Here is a 26600-nt window from a genome sequence, read left to right as displayed (position 1 = left end):
GTTCATTATGTGAGGTCAAGGTATGATTATACAGATTTTTTTAATATAATTTTTTTTTTTTTTGGTACCACTGCCACTGATCTTGACTGTAACTGTCTCCTGTCCCCTTGCTACGTTTTCAGTCCCATTGTTCATGCAGTTATGCAATTTACCGGGCTAATATGGTTTTGGCAGAGGGTCATAAGCAGGAAGCAAGGACTACCCAAGCAGCGCTGCTGCTGCTAAATGTTGTTATAGCCTAAAATGCATAATAATTTTCTAAGGTTAAACAAATTTCTGCCGTTCAGCTGCGGTAAATATTTGTGCATGCAACCAAAGTGGATAATTTGGTAAAATTTGACCCAAAGTGAGGAGAAACAAAAATATCTTATGTGTTTAACTGTAAAATCATAACTCTTTTAATAACCAGTAAAAGTGTATGTGGAGACTAGTTTCAGGCGACCTGTTACATCTTCTCTAGCTGATTCCTGCTGGATTTTGGCAGGCAGGTGTGACAGGTGGTTTTGAAGTGGTGGTAACAGCAAGAGTGCTGTGAGCTTAGATGCTTGGATTGTTAGTACTTGTTCACCAAAAATTACAAGGCTGGCATAGTGTTTTATTTTTACACCATATTTTTGAGCTCTTGCCTTTCTATGAAAATTCTTGTGATAGGCACCTGTGTGTCCAGCACCTAGGTTTAGAGACTTTTCCCAGAGACTGCGTACGTGGTTTAAGTTTTTCTTGTGTCTTGTACCAAGAGCTTAAAAAGAATATGCTTTCTGCTTTTGATTTTCTGTGAACATCATCGGTTCAAGATTAAACTTCTGTAATCTCTTTTGCCTATAGCCCTTCAAAAGACCCACTCATTTTTCATACATTTATTTCCAATTTGCAATCATACACAATTTCAAAATTTGCAAGACTAGCTCACTAACTTGGTTGCATGAAATATGATTTGCAATTGCTCAGTTTGCTGTTACACTGCCCACAAAGTCTCTGGCTTCCTGTCTTGGACTGGAGCGAGGACAGGCAATGAACTTCAGAGTCAGTAGTTTTTTATTAAGAGGAGAGCATTTGGATTAAGAACTCATCTTAATGAATCTTCAGGCACTATCAACTACTCTCAGAACCTATAGAAAACTCCCAGAAACTTTAAGGAAAAATGTCCTTAAATGGGCTAATGTATTTTACATCACAATGGGATAGTACACAGCAAGGCGTACTTGATGCTCCGTATTTAACGTAACTAATAATTCAGTTGAAACAAAGACAGCTCTAAAGATTGTAATAATTTTAAAGACATATGTAACTACATAGTAGTGAAATACTGGAAAATGCAATGGGTGTTCTGCCATAGTGGCGCAAAAAGAATGCGCAGGTGCAGGTCAAGCAGATCTTGCTGAAGTTACCATAAAGACCTCACGCATAATGTATAAGAGTATGTTAATTTCAAATGTTTTGGTGCAGTAATTCTTACATTGGCTAATAGATTGCTAACCAAAATATTAAAAACTTTATTTTAGAGTAAGCAGATATAGAATGAATAAAAAAGTTACGTTTGGATTTTAAACTCAGTGCATGTATTACTGGTAGACTACTTAGATTTTGTTAAATGAACCGCTTCTGTTATTTCAGTTTTTCATATTCATTGGCTATCAAAGTCTGTAATAATATTTAGCCACTGGAACTTCGATTTCTTTTATCCATGCCTATTTTTAGCTATGATGAAGAGCCTTTCAGAAGACTCACAGAAGCAGGCAATTAGAACTGCAGAATACAGATTTTATTTATTACTGTTTTCTCTTAAATATGCTCATTTACATTCACACATGCTTTTGTTTTTATGATGAAAATGAAGGCTTCCACATTTGATTCCTTTCTTCTGTGGAGTTATTTCCCACCTCTAGTGCAGGCTAAGGTCAGGGGACAGTGTTCTTAACCAAGGTGTTCTTCACTTATATTAATAGTTGCCATTTTAATGGGTGTATGTGCCCACTGAGTCATGGTCTAGAATCCGTATCTTGGCAAAAAAATGGAAATGTTTATACTGTACAACCCCTTCCCCATAAATAGTGAAGCATTTCGAGCCATCTGCTTTTCATGTTTAAGTTAGTACTCTTGAAAAAAAAAAGCCTACCAAAACCAACAGAAAACCCCCACCCTGATGCCATTTGCATTTTAAGGGAAAAGTTAAGTCTTAGAAAGCTTGCCAGCGATTAATCTGAATTCGAACATTTTAATTTTATCTACTATATGTCTAGTTTAATATACTCATTTCTAGATGAATTTTCAAATTTCATTTTACTGAGGTAACAGTATAATTGAAAATCCATCAACAAGAAATCTGTTAATATTCGGAATATCACTTTTTAACAATATATGTTGTTCTATTCTTGAAGGATCATGAGTTGAAATTTTTTTCAGAGTATAAGAAAATAAGATTTGGGGCTACTTGAAATACTTGTTTGTATTAGGTGTGCTACTTTGATTAATCTTTTGTTCTCTACAAAGGTCTGAGTTAAGTTAGGCAGAAGGTGTAGAAAACGTATATGGATAAAGTCTTTGTTTATAGTTTGCTTGCACTCATTACCTTGTGTACATCATTTTATTACTTTTAATCTCCAGCCATGTTTGCATTTATCATAATATACTGCATAGGTGATTATGGAAGATAGTTTTGAAGTGGCCTATTATAAAATACTAAGTTCTAAGTTTGATTTATAAACACTGTCCAAGCATCGCCATCAACAGTAGCTAATCTTATTCAAAATAGTCACTTCACTGCAGTGTTGCCATAAATTCCTGTAGACGGATTTTAAACTAAAGTTAGCTTCTGCCAAATAGTAATTGAAGGAGCTCTATTTCTCTCTGCCAGCTATCTGTCTCAATAAACGTAAAATCTGTGGTTCTTTTCAGAGAGCTACATTTACTGTAGATATTAATGAGCTGTTGACATGTGAAATTTCAAGGATATTTGTTAAGTGATTTAGAAAAGTAATTTGCAATTTAAAATGTGGAGATTGGCACTTAGTTTAAACTTGAAGTTGCTGAAGAAAGGTAGATCAAGACTAAAAGGTGATTACTTGAAGTGAATATACTTCCCATACTAATTGTTCATATGCATAGGACTTTCTCCTGTTGGCTTGCTATATTTCTACTTCTGGTCCTTTGCTTATTTGCTTCTTATAATTATATATCTATATAGTTAACGTACTAGTTTGGTTACTGAGGATGGGGCAATTAGAGGTGAGGTATGTTTAGCTACATTTTGTATTTTATTTTCAGCATCTAGAATATAGCATTTGTAGACTATAGTTTTATTGTCTACATCCTTCCTCGTTGACTTATTTATCTTCCCATGTAGAGTTTAACTCAAAGGCAAAGGAGTGTCAAGATGGAGGATTTTAACTGCTCTTTTGTACCTAGTTTGCTCTGTCTACTTCTCATGTCTTGCTTCTCGACACCTGTTATCTGTCCTATTTTTTGACCTTACTTTGCCTGTAGAGTACTTGAGCGTTCCTTGTGTCCAAAATTCTGTTTTATCTGAGCGTCCCAAAGCATGCTGGGCACCCTCCCTGTACCCACCTCCAAAATACCTGCTTTTGTAGTTTGTTCCACTTCTTGCTAGACAATCTGTCTCACTTTTTTCAGAACTCGTAAAATATATAATGTAATACAACCTGTGTCTTCATATAGCCTTCTTTTTGATCTTTAACTTCTGTGAAGTGAGGTAGCTGTATAAGTACAGCAACCAGAGAGGGAAAAGGTTGCTTCTCAAAGCAGGTCATTTTCTTGCAAGAAAAAAAGAGGAATTATTTAACTTTCAGTTAGGAGACCTAGGCAAATATTCTTAATTCTGGTCTCTTTTGACCTTTTTTGAAAAAGTTGGTTTTATTTTTATTTTGTTTTAGGATATGATCTCATAGCAAAGGTATTAGAGTAAAGCATGATCTCAACTGGTCCATGATAATTACCTTTGGTCATGTTTATATCCCAGAATATAATGTAATGTAGTACAAGTGACTGCCACCATCACCCTTTTATTGAGCTGAAGGATCTCAAGAGCTGTTTGGGTTAAACCCTTTGTCTTGGAAGGCAAGGAAGCTTAGTCCACTTTTCATGCTCCAAAACACAATTACTATGCCAGAATAGGAATTTTTAATACACGTGACTGTGTACTTAATAGGTAGCACATGAAACTTTATGGCTTTGAAACATAAGCCATTTTGTGTTCAGATCCTTAAAATTGATGTGGCAGTAACTTCCTTTGCAAAAGACAGCTACTCTGATGGCTCGAGACTTCTTTCTGAAAGATCAAATGCAGGACACACACATACAGGCAGCTCTTGGGAGCAATCATGAGGCATCAGCAGCTTTTCTTCAGACATCACCAGCTTTGACTGTTATACCATGGCTGTTAGGACATGGAATTGACAAGGGCAGTCTTCTTACCAGGCATAGTCCATGAAATACTTTTTCTGTTCTTACTTACGTTTTACTTGCATATCTTGTGCTTTCAGAAGGGTTCAATTTCTCAAATTGCAGTCTGTCTTCAAAAGGACGTTAGATATTCTCTTGGTTCGGATTCCAAGAATGTTAATTAGTTGGAAACAATTTGCAATTTCAGTGTTCTGGGCTGGGATTTGCTAATTCTTTCAAAGTATTTGAAGAAAAAATGGTGTTAGTAACTGAGAAAAAAAGTCACAAACTAATGTAGGAGGAGAGAGGATTAAGCTTTTTGCAGAGGTAAAACTATACTTGAGCTACATTTCCAAAACTTTGCAAAAATGGCTTCAGCAGTTCTGCCATTAGCTCTGAACTACAGATTCGCAGTTTGAAAAATGTGAACTAAAAGCAGCAGTATTTTAACTCATATGAAAATCCAGGTAATACAGGAGAAGTTTTGAGCAAGTACCATCTAGGAAATAATGTGTGGTAGAAAAAGAAAACATCTGTGCTCTGTCTAACTTGGTAGAATAATTAATTTCTAACTCTGCTGTTACACCTTCAAAATGTTTCATGTTCTTACTTAGAGGATAATTGAATTATAACCCTAAAAAAGGGAGAGAATATCCATCTTTGTAGTTTGCTAATATGACAAGAGAAGAGAGGAGCTTAGTCCTTGAGATTTTGGGACAATATTTTAGCTTTAATTAGGCTTTGATCTTGACCATTACTTTAAGGAATTCCTCGGTTCATCTTCAGGGCAATTATAATGAAAATATTTGGTTACAAAGGACTCCGAATTGTAAAACCATTAGTCAGCTCTTTTCAGAATTCCTCTTCAAGATTTTTACTAAAAACTTTGCTCGTGATATCAGTAATCATGTCTGGTCTACCTTCTTTCTGTAGTGTTTTCAGATGAAAAAATTAAGCAATCCTGATTCATCATGTAATGCAGGGTAAACTAATTAAAATTCTGGGAAGAAAAAGTCTGGAAGTTGATGCTTCAAGAGAAGATTAATATTTGAGGTGGTATAGCATAACTTGGGAAAGGTGCTCAGATGCCAGAGGAAAGGAAGGACAGCTGCGATTCATTTTCCATTTGAGAAAGGCCATACCAACGTCTCAAAACTGATTGAGCTTCAGAACAGCATTATAGAATGCTTTGTTGAAAAGATTGATTCGCATCAATGGTGGTTAAAAAGAAAAGCACTTTCAAAGGAAAATCCACCTGATGAACAGAGGAATGTTTCCATCAAAGATGTCTGACAGCTCACAAGTAAGCTTTTGTAACTTTCTGTGAAAATAACAGACTTCTCTTACTGCAAGTTTTAATTTTAAATATTCTAAATATGCATGAATTTATATTGGTATAGATTCAAGAAACCCAGTCCTAATTTTAGGCAGGTGTTTTCTGCAATTTCTGTGATCAATGCCCTTGCTTGCTCTCACAGCCAGATTGTATTCCATATTCAAGGAAACTTGCAACTAAAGCAGCAGATTCCCTTAAAAATAAATCTTCATGGCTGTGTTTTTTGGAAATCCCAGAAGTGGCAGATAATATATGGATACTGAACTTTTTATTCAGTGGAATCTTAAGAAGAAGCAAGAAATTAACCTGCACCATTGACAGCTAAAACAAAGCTGGAGATTATCATTGCATGCAACTATCAGTTACTGTTTTACAGATGGAAGTCTGACAGAATCAAGCATTTAATATGTTTAATCCTCATTGCTTTGTATTCTATATGATGCCAAATAGCAGCACTTTTTAAGCCTCACCCATGTCATTCACATAATGAGGTAAGTATGAACTCCTTTTTAGAGATGATTGGAGCTTCTGGTTGGTAACAGATCTGCAGATGGAGCTCTTCTGCTTAGAGTAACCAAATTGCAGGGTAGACTACATGCGCTCTCTTAAAGTATAGACCCAGTCCTCCCAGTTAATGGCCTTGAACACCATGTTCTGTTGTTGAAGCCACCTTTATTCAGTGAGTGCTGGATTTTGTTGTCTTTGCAAAAGATGTCCTATTTATGTTCTTCACTGTTGCCTTCACATGCTAAGTAAGCAACATGGTATAGAGCATCACCCTCTGGTACTGTAAAGGGGCTGACACTCTTAATGAAGTCTTTGTCAGTGCAGATAAGCCTTGTCAAAACCAGCCCATCGTAAGCAGTAGAATCAAACCTGAATTTAATTTTTCATTTTTATCACACTTATCTCTACAATTTTAAAGTGGAGGAGGTTATGGTAAGATTTTAAGTTCATTTGATTTAGCAGTCTTCACATTATCCTGTAAAATGCAAAACCCATCTTCCTCCCTAAATGGTTTTTTCTTTTGTTTTGTTCTAGTGTATGCAATAACATTGGATATCGATTCAGGAGGGTATTTTTGGTATCTTTCATGCTTCTGAAGTGCCAGCATACAGTGACAGAAAACAGAGTTAAATCCTGAAATGACTTTTTTATTTTGCAAGAACTAGTGATTTTTTTAAATGTAATTGTGCTATTATTTTTCCTATCAGAGTTGTTAAATATTTAAGATGTGGTGTGCATGATAACAAAAGCTAATTCATCCAACTGATGTTTAGAGAAATATTGATAGAAAAATTTAGAAAAGAGAGAGCAGAGACTTTCTTTGATTAACAGAACTATTACTTTTCTGTGATTTAAAAGAAGTAAACTAATATTTTTCAAGAAACGAGGTGGTAAATATAAACTGAAAAGTACTCAGGGAGGTAATGATCATTTTGTACAAATCAGTTCCTTTGGCTCCACCTACAGTATATGCAGTTTAATAAGAATTTTGCCAGAGCATCTTAACAGTCTATAATAAGCATAATCTGTTCTGTAAGCAGTAGATAAATAATGGAGTGAACTTTCCTTTATTTGACATAATGAATAAGAGAGATGTGTTTTCTACTCTCTGGACCCAATTAGAGTTTACTTAACCCTCCTTTGCATAGCCACCTCATGAAGCACTGTGAGTTTAGAAGTGGCATGCAGTGCAGTTATGTTAACTTCCAAATCAGCTTCAATCAGAAGCAGTATAGCTGTGCTCATGTGACAAAGCTATTAGGTCCTGCCAGAACCTGAAACCGTGGAGTGTGGTATGGATGCAAAAAACCTGAACTGGCTTTTCTGAGAACTCAGTTGAAACTGGTAGACTTGTTGGCTTGGCTCCACACTAAGTAAAGATGTCTATAGTGATGTCCATATTTGAGTTAGAGGTGTAGAGTCAGTCTTGGCCAAGAAGCAGTATTATCTGTATTTTCCTTTTACTCGTAGCATCCCATGTGCTTTTCTCAGCATTATTCATTTTATCTTCCAAATAATTTGGACTATAGTCTATTTGGTCAGAGATGCATACAAATGAGTGAAAATGGAAATTTTGCATCTCATTAGGAGTTGTGAAATACGCCAGTTTTTATGTTCTGCATCTGTAAAATCTGTCATGGAAAATACTTTGAATGTCTCAAACTTGGTTGTTTTTTCTTTAAACCTGAAAAAGCTATGTTTTATCTGTCTATCGAGTTTCACTGTTTTTTATTGCAGGAGAAATTACTATGGTGGAAACTGGGCCAGCTTTAGTTTTTCAGGATTATTGTCCTGGATTAAAGAAAATAAGGTAAAAATTTCCCAAATGACTTTTTAAATGTTCTTTAACGTTAAATCTTGGTTGTTTACATAATTTGTTACAAGACAAATTATCACAATGCTCGCTCTTTTTGGTAGTTTGACAGAGCAAAGAGGTTTCTGCTTTCCAGCTTTACCAGTTAAGACTTAACCATCTGGCCTAGCATTCTGAGATTCTGATATGCCTGGTTTATTAGTATGATTATCTGAGACCAAACAGTCTAGTGCTCCATCGTACTTTTTGGGTTCTTGAATTTGTGTAGCAGCGACTACACTATTTAGTTTCCTTTCCCAGCACCTCTGTAAATGATAATCTGGTCTTTTCCATTTCCTGTTTGATTATTTTCCACACACTGGTGTTTCAGTCCCTTTTTGTTTTTCTTGTGTGCTTTCAGCTGACTCTTCTTAACTGTGAGAAAGGTAGTTATTGGATCCTTCCATTGAATTGTCCTGTTACCAGGACAAAAAGATTAATGTTGATAGTGTATTTTTCAATGACCAAAGTTTATCTATTTCATGACAGTCCACTAGAAATCTTCTGAAGAGGATATTTATTTAGGAGATTGAGCACTTGGACTATATTAGCAAATGGATGTTCGTATTATTTACTGAAGCGTTATGAGCCTGTTGGTCCGTAGAAGATGGAACTTTTTCAGTTCAGTCTCATGCCTGTTTATTACATAGTGCTACCTTCTGGCATAATCAGTGGAGTTGCTCGGTGTCAGAACTTAATATTCTCAGGGTTCTGTTATATGATTTAGAGATTCTAGTGTGGCCAGATTAATACAATACCCAAATCACTGTCTTTTTTCATAGGGTCTCTGTTCAAAGAGTTTTGTCACAAAATTTGGAACTAAGCTGGCTGTAGCAAACCTGTCTTATAGTAGATTGTATTCAAAGTTATATTCAACTCTCTACTAAAACTTGTATTTAATTTAACACTGCATTTTCAGATTACTAGAGCTAGTAATGTAGTGCAAATGTTGGCATGCTATAATAAAGTAACCAGCTCTAACAATTTTAACTCAAAAAATGTGAATAGAAAAAACATTAACACAGTTAAATTTTTTTTTTTTTTCTTTTTTTAGTATAAGATGTTACAACAATTTATTTGGGACTATAGATACTTATAGTTCAAGAGCAGCTAGCACAGTACAAAATGTAATTTTATAATTGTTCTTTGTAAGCAAAAGACAGATATCAGTGATGAATGTGAAGACTGGAGAAAACTGATCCTTGAGAATGAAGAAGTTATTTCTTTTAGCAAGAAGGATAAAACTATTCAACACGTAGAAGATTTCTGTTTTGGCGAGTAAGTATAAATATAGAAATCTACAAATAATTTTATATGCCCAGAGGTAAATAATCATATTGTGATTCAAGCATTTCACCACGCTACCGTATTGGATGTTGTCTCAAAAAGTAGCCATGAGCTCTAAAATGTTTTTAATGTCCTTGTGCTTTTGTTGAAATCATTTGCACTTCACTGAAGCTAACTAATCCTTCTTAGATGACCTGATTTGGACGCAATATAATTTGTTGGCCAACTTTGCGAGTTGGTAGTTTAATTCTGAGTAGGAAACAAAAATGTTGTGTTTGTAGGTATTATTAGTGGTAGGTAGTTATGCACTACCATCTATTAAATTTTTCCATTCTTAATTTGGCTGAAAGCTGCTATTCTTATAGTAAAAAATTAAACTCATAAGTACATGTAAAATGAAATAAGTACACAAGAATAGGAACGCAAATGGACAGTAGAACTGTAACTATAAAATACTTGTGATAAAATGATAAAGTAATATTTGCCCTTTGTCATTTTTATATTCAGTGGATTTGAATTACTCATTAAACAGTGCTTACCCGTGATGCTTTAGAAGGAATTGCGTGGTCAAAGGCTCCTGGTAATATACTTAACAGTTAGTGTTTTTGGGCTGTCACCTTCTTTCTGTTTTTGAAGTAAGGGAACTCAGCTCTTACTTTATATACAACATGCAAAAATTACATGCTTAGTTTGAAATACACACATTTACTTTTGTGAGTATTTGTTGCATAATCATGTGAAGAATAGTATACCATCTTAGGACTGAGCATGTGGTAAATGTCTTTCATTAGGTATTTGTAGAGGTGTGTCTGCATTAGCAGAAGTTAAGAATACAAATTTCATTTTTTGTTTAGATTTTTAAATGGAGGTATGATACTTTGTTATATATAAGTCATGCGGAAGGTAAGCTTTTCACAATGTCATATTACTGAAAATCAAGGAATATCTAAAAGTAACCTTGTGAAGCAGTAATATTGAATAATATGTAAGCGTAGTAATAATGAATGGAAATTGTATGGGCCTCAATTGAAAACTGAGCTATTTCTTTGTATTTATTTATCATTTCTATCTTTTGGATTTTGCACTGAACTGAACATGGTCTGAATTCCTGAAAGGTTCTTTGGGATAGTTATGTAAGTTTAACCTTGAATCCCTTAGATAATATCGTAGGTAGCTGAATGAAATGCTGAGAGATATTCATAGAAACACGTATTTCTTTCTGTAATCATCATAGGTAGGGGAAAAAAAAAAGTCGTGTGAATTATACTAATACAATCTGAAGGTCACAGACTCAGAATATTCCAAAGTTCTATATTGCACAGTAATGGCTGCTTGACTGTATTGCAGATAAAATGTTATGCTTATTTTAAAGCAATATCACTTGAATATTGTAATTGTAATCCTGTTGCCATAATATATATTGTTCAGAACCAGTATTAAATCAGATTAAAGGTTTCATAGTCTCTTAACTTTGCATATGATTTTCCTAAGAAGATATGATATTGACTGATGGCCGGCTAAAAAATGAGTCCTCTAGCACGAAGATTTCATGCTTTGTAGAAATGAGCATTATACTTGAGTCAGGACAAAATAGAAGATTCTACTTTTAAGCATTTCACTTAGCCTGGCAGTACAATGCTGTCTCTCGATTATCACCAAAAAAACCCCAAAACCCACAAGGAAGAATGGTAAGATTAATAAACCTAGCAAAGAAAAAGTTTTCCAAAATAACTTAAAACTTTCTGAGAGAGTCAATTACTGTGTTTCTGACAATTTACATGTTCTGGCTAGATTCTGTTGTTTTTGCTTAACTTTTATAACTCCTATGAAGTAACCATTAAACATTTATTTTGAAAGAATAAACAGCTGGGTAGCAGTATAATATACACAGTGCAAATCTGAAATGAATGGCCTTAGAACAAAGTGCATCCATCAAAGGAAAAGAATACTGTGTCTACAACAAGCTGTATTGAAAAAAGGCAAATGGCTGAAAAATAAATAGTGAACACCTGTGCTGAATAAATTAACCAGCTGGTTGGCAATTTTTCATTTGACCTATCTGAAGGGGTTGCTGTTACAAGGCATTAATAAGACACATTCATTTTAAGATATTCCTTTGTTAGTACCATTAATTGATGAATGGTGGAAGATAATATTCTAAATTTACACAACAATTTGTCTGCAGATGTATTATTTTTTTCTGAATTAGGAGAAGAATTGTCTGTACAAAAGTTCAATTTGAGTGATTTTTATAGACAGTTCTTACATTATTCAGGAATATTTGTTCCTATAGGAAGGATGTCATGAATTTAGATTATATACAGTTTTTAGGCTTTCATTATAAAACGTGCAGAGCTGCAAATCATGCAGATTTATGTATTCATTAATGGGAATTGAATAGAGATTCAAAATATGTAAACACAACATTTCTGTTACACTGCTTTTTCAGAGTGATGTAGGAAAAAGACAATGTATTGTGAATCCAAATTTTATTTTGATTTAAAAAGTAATAATCAAGTATGTTTAAAATGAGAATGAACTGTACAATGAGCTTGGGAGAAGGTAGAAAGAAAAATTTCCTCTGAATTTTTGTGTTATAAAAAGCTTTAGGGTGGGTTAAATAAAAGCTTCATTCTTAGTTATTGCATTAATGGCAACAGCTTTTGCAGTTTTCACAAACATCATGTTCCAAATTCCTAAAAAAACCCAAAAATCCAAACAGAACCCCAAAACTTAATTTACTTTCATTTGTTTAGTAGAGATTTACTAGTAGAGATTACTTTTTTAAAAAACATTTGACAAAGTGCTTATCTTTCCTTGATATTTTATAGTTATTTAATGCTTGCAATATGAAGCAAAAAGACATAATTAATGTACAGAAACAGACTTCTTTCATTAGTGCTTCCTTATAGCAGTTCCTGTATTTCCCAGGGCAATATTTTACCCCGTTCATGAGTAAGTGCTTCCTGGTGGCTGTGCACAAGCTGAGAGAATTACTCCAAACTCATTTTCATGAGCCCATGTAAGCTCCCCGAGTTCATAAGTGAGGAGCAACTTTTAAAGGATACAGGGTTTTTTGTTCCCTTTTTTAACAGAAATCCTGCCCCCTGCTTCCATCTGTAAGGCTACAGATGTGTGAGGGAGCATTTTTATATGTATACTGAATAATTCCTTACTGTTCAGTGAATTTTAACCATCCTGTTAGTTATTGAAATTTTGTACTGTACGTTTGCAGGTCACCTTTAAAATCATAGTTCATTAGTTCTCATCCAAGATTAAATTGTTTATTCAGTGCATTAATGGCTTGTGGGATAAAGATAAAAAGATAGTGTGAAATTATTGCTGAACTCCTTTCACTGACAATGACATTGATTTGATTCATCTCAGCTGGTAGTATAAACTAAAATTCTAAGTTCAAAAGTACTAGTTTCTAAGGTAGATGTCATTGAAGTTCTATATAAAAAGAGTAGATGAGATTAAAAGTGGAGGTCTGCTTTATAAGAGGAATTTTAAAGAATTGTGTCGTGAAGAGGAAATGGACTATACGGAGTAAATGTTGTGTGGTAACGTCCCTCCTTTTGACTGGCTGCCTTCATCTACTATGCACAAATTTGTAACACTTGCATAAAAATAAGATTGCTACATGAGGGAACTTTGTTCTGTATGGCTGTTACTTGAACAACTAATTAGAATGCATGGTCAGAGTTGAAAAAGTAATTGGAAAGTTTTACTTAAACTTCAGGTCAAAATTGCGTGCTTCTCTTATGGACTTGCTATAATAATAGATGCAAAGTAGTCTCAGTCGTATAAAGCACTTCTGTTTTCTTCGGTGAGTTTGGTTTTTAAAATACCTGAGCTTAATGACTTTAATGCGTTTTTGCATTTCAGTTTCAAAGGGGTTTTTTAATCCATAGGAAAAACCTAATCAAATTGCTTAACTGTTTCTTCTTTAAAATATTATATTTCTTTTGTTTATGTAGCTGTGTATTGTGTTTCACCATGAGAGTTTTTTCATGTTAAGCTCATTCCATCTTTTGAGTCTGTGTAAAACAAGAACCCAAATTTTTGGTGGGGTTTTTTTTTTTCCCTCCTCAGTAAAATTACTGCTCTTGAATTATAGCTTTGCGGTCAAAGAACCAGAATTCTTTAGTGGGTGGTACACCTGATTTGGCGAGGATAGAGAAATTCTAATGCTTTTCATAGAAATGCTTGAGGTTTCCATTCTGGCACTGACTCAAAACCTTAAACAAGTTTTTAACGCTCTTTAAAAGACCTTTTCCCCCCCTTTCTTCCCTTTGTGTTTTTAATCAGTCAGGATTCAGCTGAAGATGTTGAAGAAGCTGGTGCATTGCCAAAGCTGCCTGTCTTCGGAGCCTCTGGTGCTGAGGGGGTTGCTCAGGAATCGGAAAAAGAGTGCCCACCGATGGAGAGCGCCTTACCGGAGGCGGAGAGCTGGGAACCAGAAAAGGCTACAGGCACTGAGCCAGCAAGTGCAACGGAAGGGAATGATACAGAAATAACCTCTGAGAATGAAAGTTCTCCTAGTACGGCTTTAGGCGAGTCCGCTCTGGAATTGGGGAAAACTGAAGCTACACCCTCAGAAATTTCTTCCCAAGAACCAAAGAAAATTACGTATTCCCAAATTGTTAGAGAAGGCAGAAGGTTTAATATTGATTTAGTTTCCAAGGTAGGAACTGAATGACTCTTTTTATATAAGTAAATTTACTTTTCTTAAAAAGCTGGAATTTTTTAAAAGTCTGTAATGTTCCAGAGGGCTGACGCAGTACCTTTGAGGCAAAAAAGACACTCTTGAGAAGTAAGTAAGAATTAGTACCCTTAAAACAAACAAGCTATTTTGTAAGTGCTCTTTAGTGTTTGTTTATAACCAAAGAGACCATAAAGCATAGCTGAGAAATATGTCCATTAAAGTAAACTTAAGTAATATCTGCAAAATTGCTCTTTTTAAATAGTACCATTAAAAAAATCATATTTTTAAACAAGGAAAATCAATCTACATGCAGATCTTTGATGTTTTTAAAATGCAAAATAATTTTCCTGTTGGAGTGCTTCCTGGGTTTTAGATTTTCCTGTGAAACTCCCGTTGTCTCTCTATACTAGTCTTGGTTCACTGGCGACTGAAGCGCTGAATTGTAATAAATTTTATTGGAAAGAAAAAATAATTACAGTTAATCCATAACATACAAGCTGACTAAAATTAGTTATTATTGTGCTGAATTCCTACTAGCATGTGTTTTACTTAAGGAAAAACTATTAGTCTCACTTATTTGTCATACTGTTTTAACTCTAAAGTCTGCCTTTTGTGTACTTCACAGATATGGATATGGCCCTGCAAATTCAAGTTAAATGGAAATTTTTCTTAACCTCTGTGCTTTAGACTATATGTGTACTGTGCAATGGGAAGTTTTTTCAGAGTTGAATGCTTAATTTTTCACATTCTGCACCAAAAGATTTTTCAAACCTCTGGAAACTGGGGAAAAAAAAACTTTCTTCAATAATTTATTAAATTCTTTGTGGAGACACTACAAAATGCGTTATTTCATTTTTTTTTGTCTGTGTTGCAAATGTAGATACCTCTTTCATGCATCAGTGGACTGACATCGTGAAAACAATAGTCAGTGTACAGTGGTTAGGCAGATAATACTATTTTGTATCCTTTTTATACTTTTTCTGTGCCACCGTGTTACATGGTGTTAAATGCAATAAATTCCAGAAATTCTGACAGAAGAGTAGTCATCAAGGCAAGAGCAGTAATTTACATTGGCTTCTCTCTGGCACTGGGACACAGACTTTCTTGTAGTGTCCTCGTCAGTGTTCCAGTAAAGCTTTATCTTGAAAACTCTTGTGTGATCATGCAAATTCTGCTACTCAGGGCCACAAGGCTTGAAGCATGTTTAAACTAATCTCCAGTGCTTTTCAATTCAGACATACGTCTTCTGTTAATAGTTACATTTCTGTCCCTTCAGTATTTCATAATCTATTTGTAGCCTATAGAAAGAGTAAAGGTAGACAGATTATAAATTAATATAACAGGATATGACTAAACCTTAGGTGGGGGTTTAAGGAATTTACATTTAGAGAATGTGGCATTATCATTTCAGGTAATTTAAGAAACAACTAGTGATGATTTACACAAGCAGTGTCTTGTACTTATATTTGGAAATGAAGGTTGTAAAATAGGTGTTCGGGGATATATAGTATACAATACAAAGAAATTATCCAAGATGACAATACAAAAAATTGTCTTAAGCTGTGACTCCCAGACTAATAAAACTAAATGAGCAGTAGGCTGACACCTTCTCCCTTTCTCTCCTGTGGACTGCTTTGTCTCCTCCATTTATATGGTCACTTCATTTAATATTTTGCACATACTATATCTTGATATTCTTTTATTCAGATTTTACTTCCCTGTGTGTACTTGTAAATAGTTGAAGAAAACATCTTACAAACGACTACTGTTGGTATCACTGTTTTCTTTTGGTGTAAGCACTTTCTCTTTACTCACCGTTTTCTTTTTTTCTTCACTCTGCAGTTGCTTTACTCCCGCGGGCTGTTAATTGACCTTCTGATTAAGTCGAACGTTAGCAGATATGCAGAGTTTAAAAATGCGACACGAATTCTTGCCTTTCGAGAAGGAAAAGTAGAACAGGTATTATTGTAAAGTGATGTATTGCATATGTTTAATCTCATCTTTTAAAGTCAAGAAATTTGAAATTGGTTTCTTGAGAATTTTGTAACAATAAGCTAGTATTTTTTATTAAGATTCTGATTTTTATTTCATTTCTGGAATGAAAAGGGGTTTGTATGTGTTATACCTAAATCTTAAAAAAAAAAAAAGAAGTTAAAATAAGAATGTGCAGTCCAGTAAATTATTGACATAAATCTTTGCCTCATGTCAAATATTTAGACCATGATCAACTTGGCAGTTAATTCTTAAGGATTCACACGTTTTAGGTTTTCAAATTCCTAGCGTAGAGTTGATTTGTCTCTCTGCTACTTACAAGGGAAGTCATTGGTCTGATAATGGCAGCAGGAGACTTTGGCACAGTTAATTAATACAAACTCTTTTGATTAACTCTGCAATCAGAGATGCAAGTGAAATGGAAGGGAAATAAAATGGGGAAGAGGCTTAAGATTTTAAAATATTTTTATTGTGGAAAATTGGTAACTTTTATTACAGTTATAATAGAAAATAATGGAAAGAAATATATAAGAAAATAACTATAATAGAAAATAGTAATTTAAAATGTTTGTTAGGTAGTCAGACTGTAGTGTTGCTTGATGCTTTTCCTATCCAGAGTATGGAAAGTATCTGAAATTATTAAAAAATATTTTCCAGGTACCTTGTTCTAGAGCAGATGTCTTCAACAGCAGACAGCTCACTATGGTGGAAAAGAGAATGCTAATGAAATTTTTGACATTTTGTTTGGACTATGAACAACACCCTGATGAGTACCAAGGTAGAGTTTCATTGAACAGTGTACACTCTCTTCTTATGAGTTCATTCAGTTATGCACAATTTTGATAGCTCTCCTGTGTTTTCACGCAATTTATTTTTATGGATTCATTTTCAAAGTATGCTTTGACCTTTTTGTGACCTTTTCACTTCAATGTTAAATTCTTCTACTTAAGCACTTGCTCTTCTAGTTCCCACGTCATTTATTATTTACATTTTTCTTTAACAGCAAAATTATATATTACAGCAAAGTTGCAAAATGTTTTTTATCATTTTTAGGTGTTTCCTCCACCTTCCCAGGGATTTTTTAATATGGTGTGATGTACCTGATTTTTCTTTTCCCTTTTTTTGGATAATATGTAAATCTTCACAATATGTTGCCACAACATCAGAAATGGAGAAAGTGGAATTTCTTAACTTTGAAAATAAATGTGATTTAATGCCTTTTAGTTGCAGAGGGCAAGTTCAGAGTGCTTTTATCAACTGATGGCTTATTTAGATGAGAGAAAATCTGAATAGATTTGAGCCATAATGTGCAAAGAATAATGAGCATCAGGTCAAAGAGGAAAATTGGCTAACAGAAGGAAGGTGATGGAAACCCACTCTCTGCTTTGGGTTTATCCACCTCAGGGTACAAAGATTGAAGTGATGGTCTCAGTTCTTGGAGTCTAAAAGTAAACTAAGGCAAAAAAAGAAAATCTATCAAAAAGAAATAATGAGGAAAGAGAAATAGTTAAACTATTGATGTACATTTCAGACTGAAGCATATTGGCACTTTTGTAGCTTGACAGTAGCTTGGCTAGGCAGTATTTTTGAAAGAATCTAGTGTTAAAAAGAAACAATTGTTAAGATACTGGTATTGGTTTGATTACTTGAACGAGACCCTTAGATTAGGTACAAACATTAGAGAAAATTCTTCTAAAACATATGCAAGAGAGAATTGGTCAATATCGAAAATGATGTGGTAAGATGAGGAGAAAGAGAGTCTGTGATGAACTCCAGAAAATCCTGAAGGGGGAAAAACTCATTAGACTGAAGTGGTTTATAGATTACAGGTAATTTCAGGTTTGCTGCTGATGGAAGAAATGAAGGTGCTCAGAGTGAGAGTATAGGTGGTATTTAGAAAATTTATTAAGTAAAAAAAGGAGAGGCCACATCAATTTTAAATGAATCCATTGATTCATGTACCTAAATGACATTAGATTTATTTTACTTCCAGAGGTAGTTAAACAGATTTTATTCCTACATTTTAAAATAGCCTGGGAAGTAATTGGGAATATTTTGAGTCTGATTAGTCTAATGTAAAGACTTCAGAAATTTAAAATTGCTCTTGGTGAGATCATTACATTCGTGGGAAGGCAGATTTTTAACAGGGAGAGTTCATGATAGTGAAGAATTTTTTAAAGCTTTTTTCTGTAAAATTTGGAGTTATGTAAGACGTCTGACGTGAGGAAAAACTTGAGAATTTTTTTAGAACAATAAAACAAAAAAACCCTGTCATTTTATGACTTGCTGCATGGCTGTACAAAGGGTAGTAAGATACATTTGTAATAAAACAGTGGTTGAATTTTGAACAGAATATATAGCTTGATAATACTAGTCTCAGCATTGATGAAAGTGTTCCTGAATTATCTATGAATTTATCCATGACTGAAATAAGCTTAAGAGCAGATTTCTGAAGAATATGAAAGTATACTATTGCTTAAATAGAGTCTTCTCCTGGGGAAAAAAAAAACATTTAGTTATTAAGGTAACTAAAGGTTTTCAGAGGTGTATCAGTGGCATGCAATACATGCGTTACATATCTCCTGAAAGACTTACGTTTCTTTGAATTTCAAAATGTGTCAGCAGTAGTATTAATTTAAAGGGGAGATATGCTTCCTCATCCCTGTCTTTGTGTCGCATCCATACTTGTTTGTTGCAAGCAAGTCATCAATTTGAAATAAATATTGCGCCTTCTCATCCTGGGATTAAGACAGTATGTGAATGGCTTCTCTGTGCATAAATATACACTCTGACCATATCAGTGTGAATTCAGCCGTACTCTTCTTGAATGGGTGTCATTCAGGTATAATATTTTGGGTAATTTACAGGAAACAGCGTCCCAAGGCACCTCAATGGATTTTTGTCCACAGTTTCTCACTTCTCTCGCATGATTGAGAAATGGGTTTAGATCAAGTCCAACATAATGAATAGATGAAGCCGTATTTAGAGGTTGCTTTCTAGACCGTTGGAGACTCATACAATGGGTTTGTGTTATTTTGAGATACTTTAATGGAGTGATATTTCTGTCTTCTGAGAAAACTCACTTTCTAGGAGTCATTTTTTTAATTTTCATTGACTTGGATTATCCATTTTCAGCAATATGTTTGTTGGAAAACTCAATTGCTTTGTTCATTTAAATACAAAAGTACTTATTTAAGTTAAAGCATATGAGAAAATACAAATGTTATATTATACCCTTCATCTAAATTTACTTTTTCCTCAGACTACGAGAACAGTACGTTTGCTCAGTTCTTAAGAACACGGAAGTTAACACCCAGCTTACAGCACTTCATTCTTCACTCTATTGCAATGGTTTCAGAGACCGATTGCAGCACTCTTGAAGGTCTTCAGGCAACAAAAAAATTTCTTCAGTGCCTTGGCCGCTATGGCAATACACCATTTTTGTTTCCTCTGTATGGTCAAGGAGAGATTCCACAGTGCTTCTGCAGGTAAGCTTCACTTTTCTGATACCTATCTTCAAAAAAAGAAATCCTTGGTAACCTAATGCTAATAGATACCATTCAATAGGAATCATCCTGTTAACAATTTCATGTTGGTTTTATTTGCTTTACATTTTCATTGGCTATGAACTTACCCCCCCTCAAAAAAAAAAAAAGGAGAAAAGAGGAAAAAAAAGTTGGAATTATGCTGCTCTAATACTTTGAAACAATTTTCATTGTATTACAAATGCAGCTTGTAGTAGCTGGGTGTTGTAGTGGCTGCCTATGGTAGTAAGTACTAGGAAATGGGAAAGAGGTAATTTAAGTCATAGGTAGCTATCCCTTTTTAAAACTCACAGGGGATACGTGGAGCAATGTCTGTGCAAAAGGATGACTGTGCATTTTGGTAGGTTGAGAAAATTTGTGTTTCAGTCTTCCTGAAGTTACAGGAAGATACATGTTTTCAATTTGTATTACTAATTAATGCTGAGAGTGCATCTGCCATTCATAGATAGATATTTAATAATGAACTGGATTTTTCTGAAAGAAGCAAAATTGTGTCACATGTCCAGTTTATTATTAAATTTTTTAAATTATGTAATTCTTTCACCTGTGTTACATCACAGACTTACACGAACAGGGCAACTGATGTGAAATCATGTCCTTATTCTCTTGGCATCATTTTGTAGATCTATATAGACCACAAGCTTCCACCTATGACTTGAACAGCAGAAAAGATATCATGAAGCCCTGTTACACTGAGCCATATACAGACTGCAGTTTTACATTCTAACATCTTAAACAGCAGCCATATGTTCTCCACTACTTGAGCCCTAGAAAGTAATTAAAACAAAAAAATCCTATTGATTCCAGGATAAAACAACATTCACTTCAACCCCTTTACTTGATCTGTGGGCAATGATAACGTAGTCTTTATTGTGACTCCTGAGGTGTGCTAGGGATCGTAGTTCTAGCAGAGGAGTTGATGGTCCCCAAAAGCATCCATCAACAAGAATACATGTGCAGAGGGTGGGTGGTTTTAATTTTCAGTTGTTTCCAACAGTTCAACTGGCTTTTAAAAGGCTGAGGGGTTTTTTTAATCTTTTATTTTGCTGGCAAGCAGCCTTTCCATCTGCTCTATGTGGGTTTTTAATGTAGTAACCTGTAGGTCTGAAGTAAACATTAGCTCTATTTAAAAAAAGCAGTATTGCATGGTGAGACCATTTTGTTGTCTGAGTGATACATTTGTATATCATGCATTTAAATATCAGTGCAAAGTCTTACCTGCTTTGTTCTTTGCTGGTGGACAAGTTCTACTTTTTACATGTGTGCTACTATTAAGAAATTCTGGTTTACAGCACGCTATTGGACATTAACTTCCTGTCTTGTCTGTATGGTAGATTCTGTTTTTCTTCTCTATAACAGTACTTAACTGCTAGAAGAATGGTGTTGGCAGCTTGAGCCTATTTGGCAGTATATAGGACGGATGCTATTATATGTTGATAGAAACATTCTGGAATATTGTCATAGTTCATGGAAGGTATCTATAAAGCAGCTGGCTGTATTGTGGAAGGTCTTATTTGGCCTTAGCAGCTAATGAAGACCACGTGGAATTGTCCTACATGATGTATACATGTAGATTACCTAATGTTTCCATTAGTTCATTAGACCACTAGGCATTGTTGTGTACTACATTGAATAGAAATGTTATTTGGTAACTTCATCTTTTGTCAATAGTCTTTCATCTGTACCCTAAACCGTATTTCTATGGAGATTTTTAAAAATGTGGTCTTACGTAATTAAGTGCTCGGACAGACAATTTGTGAAAAAGAACTAGTGTTTGTAGATTTTATGAATGTCTTGCTGTCTTTATAGGACTTCATGTGGGACCAGATATCTGTACGTGACCAACAGATTAATAAATCAAAAGATTATCAGAGCCATTATAGTGGCACAAGTTTTGCAATTAGACCTTCTTTGGCCTCAGATACCTGGGAAAAAAGTAAATTTAATAATTAAAATTGAAATTAGAATTTTAGTTACATTTTTTCCACTGTAGGTTCTTCTCAATATAATTTTTCTGGAATTCTTGAAAGCCCTTTGGCTTTATTTTGTTTAATAGCCAGCACATGCAATTTTCTGATCTGTAAGAGCAATATATTTCAAGAGTTACCAATAGTGGCGTCTAGAAGTCTTATCAATGTTCTTATCAGAAAATCATTCTGTGATCACAGGAATTCTTCAGGTGGGCATAAACTTTCTATTTATGCCCATTGATTGCTGCGTTTTAGGGTTTTTTTGTTAAATTGTAAGTCGTACAAGAAGGACAGTATTTTAATAGTTGAAGCAAATTACTCTGCCAAACCAAGAAGTAATTATACTTTTAAAAGGTTTGTATTACAAACATTCTAATACAAAATAAAGTCTAAATGTCTTTGTTTTTAAGTGAACAATTTAGGAGGCAATCACAATTTTTTTTGAGATTAATCACAATTTTTATATGTGGTGCCTTAGGTATTATGTCTTGCTAAAACTGAGCAGTATCTGAAGAATACTGTTCAGACTGTATAGTAAAGTGGTAACGCCACAACCTATACATCATACCCTACAGTTTTTATCACCAGGTTATCAGAGTAAGGTGTCACCTGTTCTGTGATTTCTAACCACCGTTCTATATTCTGTTTTAATGTAAACCTCTTAAGCGTTTCTTGCAGCCAGTTACACTGTGTGTTCTCATCAAGGCTACTGTTATAAATGGCGTGCATGCATATTTATGTGAATGAGTCAAAGACATTTGTAAGTCACATCCTTGCATTCTAAATGAATTCTGCATAAACAGTACAACGTTTTATAACTACTGACGACACTTGAGTGAGTAAAAGCGGTGTTAGTTCTTTATTGGTTTAAACAGGTATGGTTTAGGAGAGAAAATTAAACTTTTATATCACTGTAATGTACCTCCCAATATGTCGAGGTACAGATGTGAGATTTCTATCTCCATAAATTGGATTCGTGGTACAAGGAAGGTCGTTGGGAGCCTCATGCTATTCCGAGCTGACAAGCAGCAAAACTTTACTGGCCTGTGTAACAGCTTCCTTTGGTTCAAACTTCCTGGTATGAAACTGTTATGTCTCTTACTTTCTAATGAAGTAGTAGTAGTATTATGCTTAGTCAAAATAAACATAGTAATATCTCATTCTTGAGGAAAATCAAAGCAAGGCTTTACATTTGATATGGTAAACGTAAGACGCCAAAACTTCGATGTGAGGCCGCTAGGGAAATCAATATATGTTTTGCAGTTTGCTGTTAACATGTTTGTTGCGAATCTGTAATACAGCTTTCATTTTCTTGAAAAAATGTCACTGAATAAAAACTGTAATTGGTCATTATTACTGTAAATTCTCAGTGGTACAACATTTAGAATATTTAGCGTGATTTTGAGGTTTTTTTTCTGTTTTTAGAAAAATCAGGAAATACCCCAAATATTTTCTGATGTAGGAGGTTAATGTTAAAATTGTCAGTTTCCAAATTTTACTTTGTAACTGGGAAAAAAAGCCATATTTGACTTAAAAATATGAAATAGTTGCCAAATATGAGGACATACTTACTTTTGTATGTTGTACAAAATTCCTCTTTTGTAAGTTGAATCTCCTTTCTTTCCTTCCAGTTTTTCAGAAGCAAAAACTTTTTGAGTTTTTATGGTTTTGAGGAGTGTTTGGAAGTGCTATTTATACAAATGTTGTTTCATATAGTTCACTTTTACAGTTCACCTCAGTGAAATGTGCCTCTTATTTTCAGTTTTCCTTTGAGAGGAAGTCTTTCTGGAAGCTTTCAGTTGTGATTCTCTTCACCCATGACCAGTGTTGTTTAATGAATGACAGCTGAGAAGTCAGTTGTAGGTTGTGGCCTCACTTCTGTGATCTTTCTCAGTGCTTGCTTTGTGAACCCACTGAATTTTGGCGGAGACTGTGCATAGTTTCTCTTCAGTTTGGTTTCAGATTCTTTTTTCTGGACTCTTGCAAATATCCAAATGGAAGCAAGACTTTTTGAGAAGTAGTAGTGCAGTTTTTTCCCATTGAAAGTTTTAGTGGGAATTGGAGACTGTATGCCGTCTGTCGTCTCACAAAAGTTCTAGGGGGTGACACATCATGTCTTTTTTCTCTTTCTTAAGAGTCATCCAAGAGTTGACAGATGGGGTCATGGTAATAGGGCTGAGGTGGTAGAATGACTTCGGCTGCTTTGCCATAGGACTTAGTGATTCACTGACTTTTATGGTGGTCAGTTAATGACTTGCATTTCCTATAAATAGGCTTTGAACTTTTTCATTGTGTATGTATTTGGTGGGCAGTGTAACCTTTTTTTAGTAGTTGTTACAGAGTCTAGCCAAAATTAGTCATTTTTGTGTCAGTGCCAGTGACAGTAGTAATTTTGTGATGGAGGAAAGATCTGATTAAGATGGTTCATCTCTTTCAATCCCTATATTTACAAGAAGATTAAGAGTCCAGGCTGAGATACGATGGATTGTGTGATTGATTTGGAAGGTTCATGTATATATTCCAAAAATGAAGAATCAGTTTTTACCCTTACATTTGAGCTATTATCTGCTACAAATGTCGAAGCTTCTGAGGTAGTCTCAGGTACTTTAATGCTTCCAATTATGTCCCTGTTACAGTCTCCAGGAAGATTTTAGTGTTCTGAAATCAAGACTAGACCTTAGGAAACCTGACTGTAATAAGCACTTAGAATCGATATATTAACAATTTAGTGTAACAACTTTTTCATTCGAATCTATAAATGAGTATCATGTTTCTACATGTAAGCAATATGCATAACTTTTCTCTATGTTAATTGTATGATTTGGCATATTAATGAGAAATTCAAACAATGTTAATTCCTTGTGACAATCAGATACGACAGATTTGAGACTTAGCATGTGTGCAATTCTATGCAAATGTGAAAGAATCACAGGTGATTTAAAAAACATAGGCTGTGTCTGAGATACGAGTTCAGTCCTACATTTCAAAATACATGATTTTCATATTTATATATCTCTTATCACTTAGGATTATTCCATTTCTTTGGACTTGAACATTTATTTTGAAATTGCTGACAACTTATCAATATTACTTGGTTTTTACTAAAATACTGAATACTAAGAGTAGCTGCAGTGCTGCTTTCTTCTTAATTGTTTTCACTTGCATTTCAGTGAAATGATAAAATCTTTGATGTAGTTTGGCTTTTAAAGACAAACTTGATCTATTTCTCTTCACTTTGTTGGCAGATGAATGCAAAGTGGGCAAGCGTAGTTAGCATGAGTGTTTGTAGGATCAGTTGTTTGTTTTTCCCTCTAAGGAGAAACTCTTTCTTGGGATAAACATCAGGGAAGTGAGATAATCCATCATTCTGAGACCTGTTCACTAGTGATGGATGGATAGATTGGTAAAGTAACTCAATAATCTTCATTTTTTTCAGGTTATTCACAGATCAGTGAGCATTGTCGTTAATAAAGCTATGGAATGCTTTTGTGTCCTTGCCCACATTATTTCTCAGAATTTGACAGGAAAAGACTTTTAATTTGGAAATAACCTCTGTTGTGAAATGCATTCTAAGTGTATGAAACTTTGGAAATACCTCCCCATTTTAGATTTTATCCTTCTTCTCAGTGAGATGTTTGTCCATTCTTTGTTTAAAAAATTATTTACAAATACGAGAGCTTTTCTGCTCCTTATTATTGCACTAACTAGAAATACAGTGTTCTTCACAAGTTTATACCTTGTGAAGGCTTCAACCATTAGAGTATATCACATGGGATGATCTGAATCGTATGAATGTTGTCAAAGTATATAGATTTCAGATCCCTAATTAGGCATGAAAAGGTTTTCAGTCAAGAAATTGTATTCTAGGAATTAGAATATACCCTGTGGCACAGGAAAAATAAATGTAACATTCCATGTTAAAAAAGGCTGAAAATAACTTACACTGTCTTACTCTCATTCTTGATCATTCTTGCTTCATTTTACAAACGTCTTTGGAACTTAAAAGTACAAAATGCAAATGCTATAATGAGATGATATTTCAGTAATTATTCACTTTAATTATTAAGACAAAATAATATGAAAGACGTATTTCTAATACATTGTTTGGTATTATCTCTTAACAAGTAAATTACTCTCTGCTTGTGTGGGGATGTGCAGATTCTGGTTTATATATTATTCCTGCGAATTAGGACTCGGACATGCAAATATGTTACAGCATTATCAGATCATCTATGGAAATGACATGAATGTTTTATTATTGGAGCAAATCTGGGATGTAATGCAAATGTAGTTTAGCAGAGTCCTTTTTCATTAAACTTGAAGACAGAAAGGTAGCTTCCAAAACATTACTGAATTAGTAAAATAGTCCTTGAATTTCATTGAGGGTTAAGATAACTTGAATTTTTATGTCTTTTCTGGAGGCAGAGAGCACATAAATGGATTTTATAGATGAGCTAATGCTTAGCGACTGGTTTCTAGTTTTTGTGTCTCTGCCTTACGGTCCTGAGCTCCCAAGCTCCTCTTTGAGGGCAGAACTTGTTGTATAATTGCAGCTAAAGGACCTTGTGCAAGGAACAGCTTCTTCTGTTACAAGGTCGATAGAACTTTGAGCCAGGCAGGTCTCATACTTCTGCCTTCCATAGAGATTAGTCTTCAGAGTGCATTTGTAGTTAACCACCATCACAGAAACCACTGAACTTTTTTTTCTTTTTTTCTTTTTTTTCCTCCTGCTGTGTAGCAATTTATTGCAATTTCCACAATGCTTTAGCCGTCGTGTCTAGGACACTTGCTAGTTAAATAGCTGAATATCTTGCCTGATGGATCCTCACCATACTTTCATGTAAATCATCTGTTTCTTGAGTTTAGCATCCCAGAGAATGATTCTTAACCTAGATTCACTAAAAAGTAGTGTTAATTGCAATAGCCTTGAAAAATGTTTATATAATTCTTCAATTAAATAAGCCAGTATTAAGCCACTTTTCTTTCGAATTCCATAACCTTTCCT

At 34.5% G+C, this 26600-nt stretch overlaps 1 protein-coding gene across 1 annotated transcript in view; it reads left to right on the top strand.

The window, feature by feature from the left end:
- Positions 1 to 26600, top strand: part of CHM (CHM Rab escort protein) — a 73192-nt gene that overhangs the window by 14712 nt on the left and 31880 nt on the right. Inside the window, exons 3-8 of the mRNA XM_072877181.1 lie at positions 7979 to 8051; positions 9247 to 9371; positions 13692 to 14067; positions 15931 to 16047; positions 16738 to 16858; positions 19343 to 19568. Of these exons, the coding sequence (XP_072733282.1) occupies positions 7979 to 8051; positions 9247 to 9371; positions 13692 to 14067; positions 15931 to 16047; positions 16738 to 16858; positions 19343 to 19568 (1038 nt within the window). The remainder of the gene's footprint in view (positions 1 to 7978; positions 8052 to 9246; positions 9372 to 13691; positions 14068 to 15930; positions 16048 to 16737; positions 16859 to 19342; positions 19569 to 26600) is intronic.

The sequence above is a fragment of the Ciconia boyciana genome, chromosome 12 (assembly GCF_034638445.1).
Source record: "Ciconia boyciana chromosome 12, ASM3463844v1, whole genome shotgun sequence".
Taxonomy (NCBI): Eukaryota; Metazoa; Chordata; class Aves; order Ciconiiformes; family Ciconiidae; genus Ciconia; species Ciconia boyciana.
Note: the sequence above shows the minus strand (reverse complement) of the source record. Positions and strands in the feature narration are given on the sequence as shown.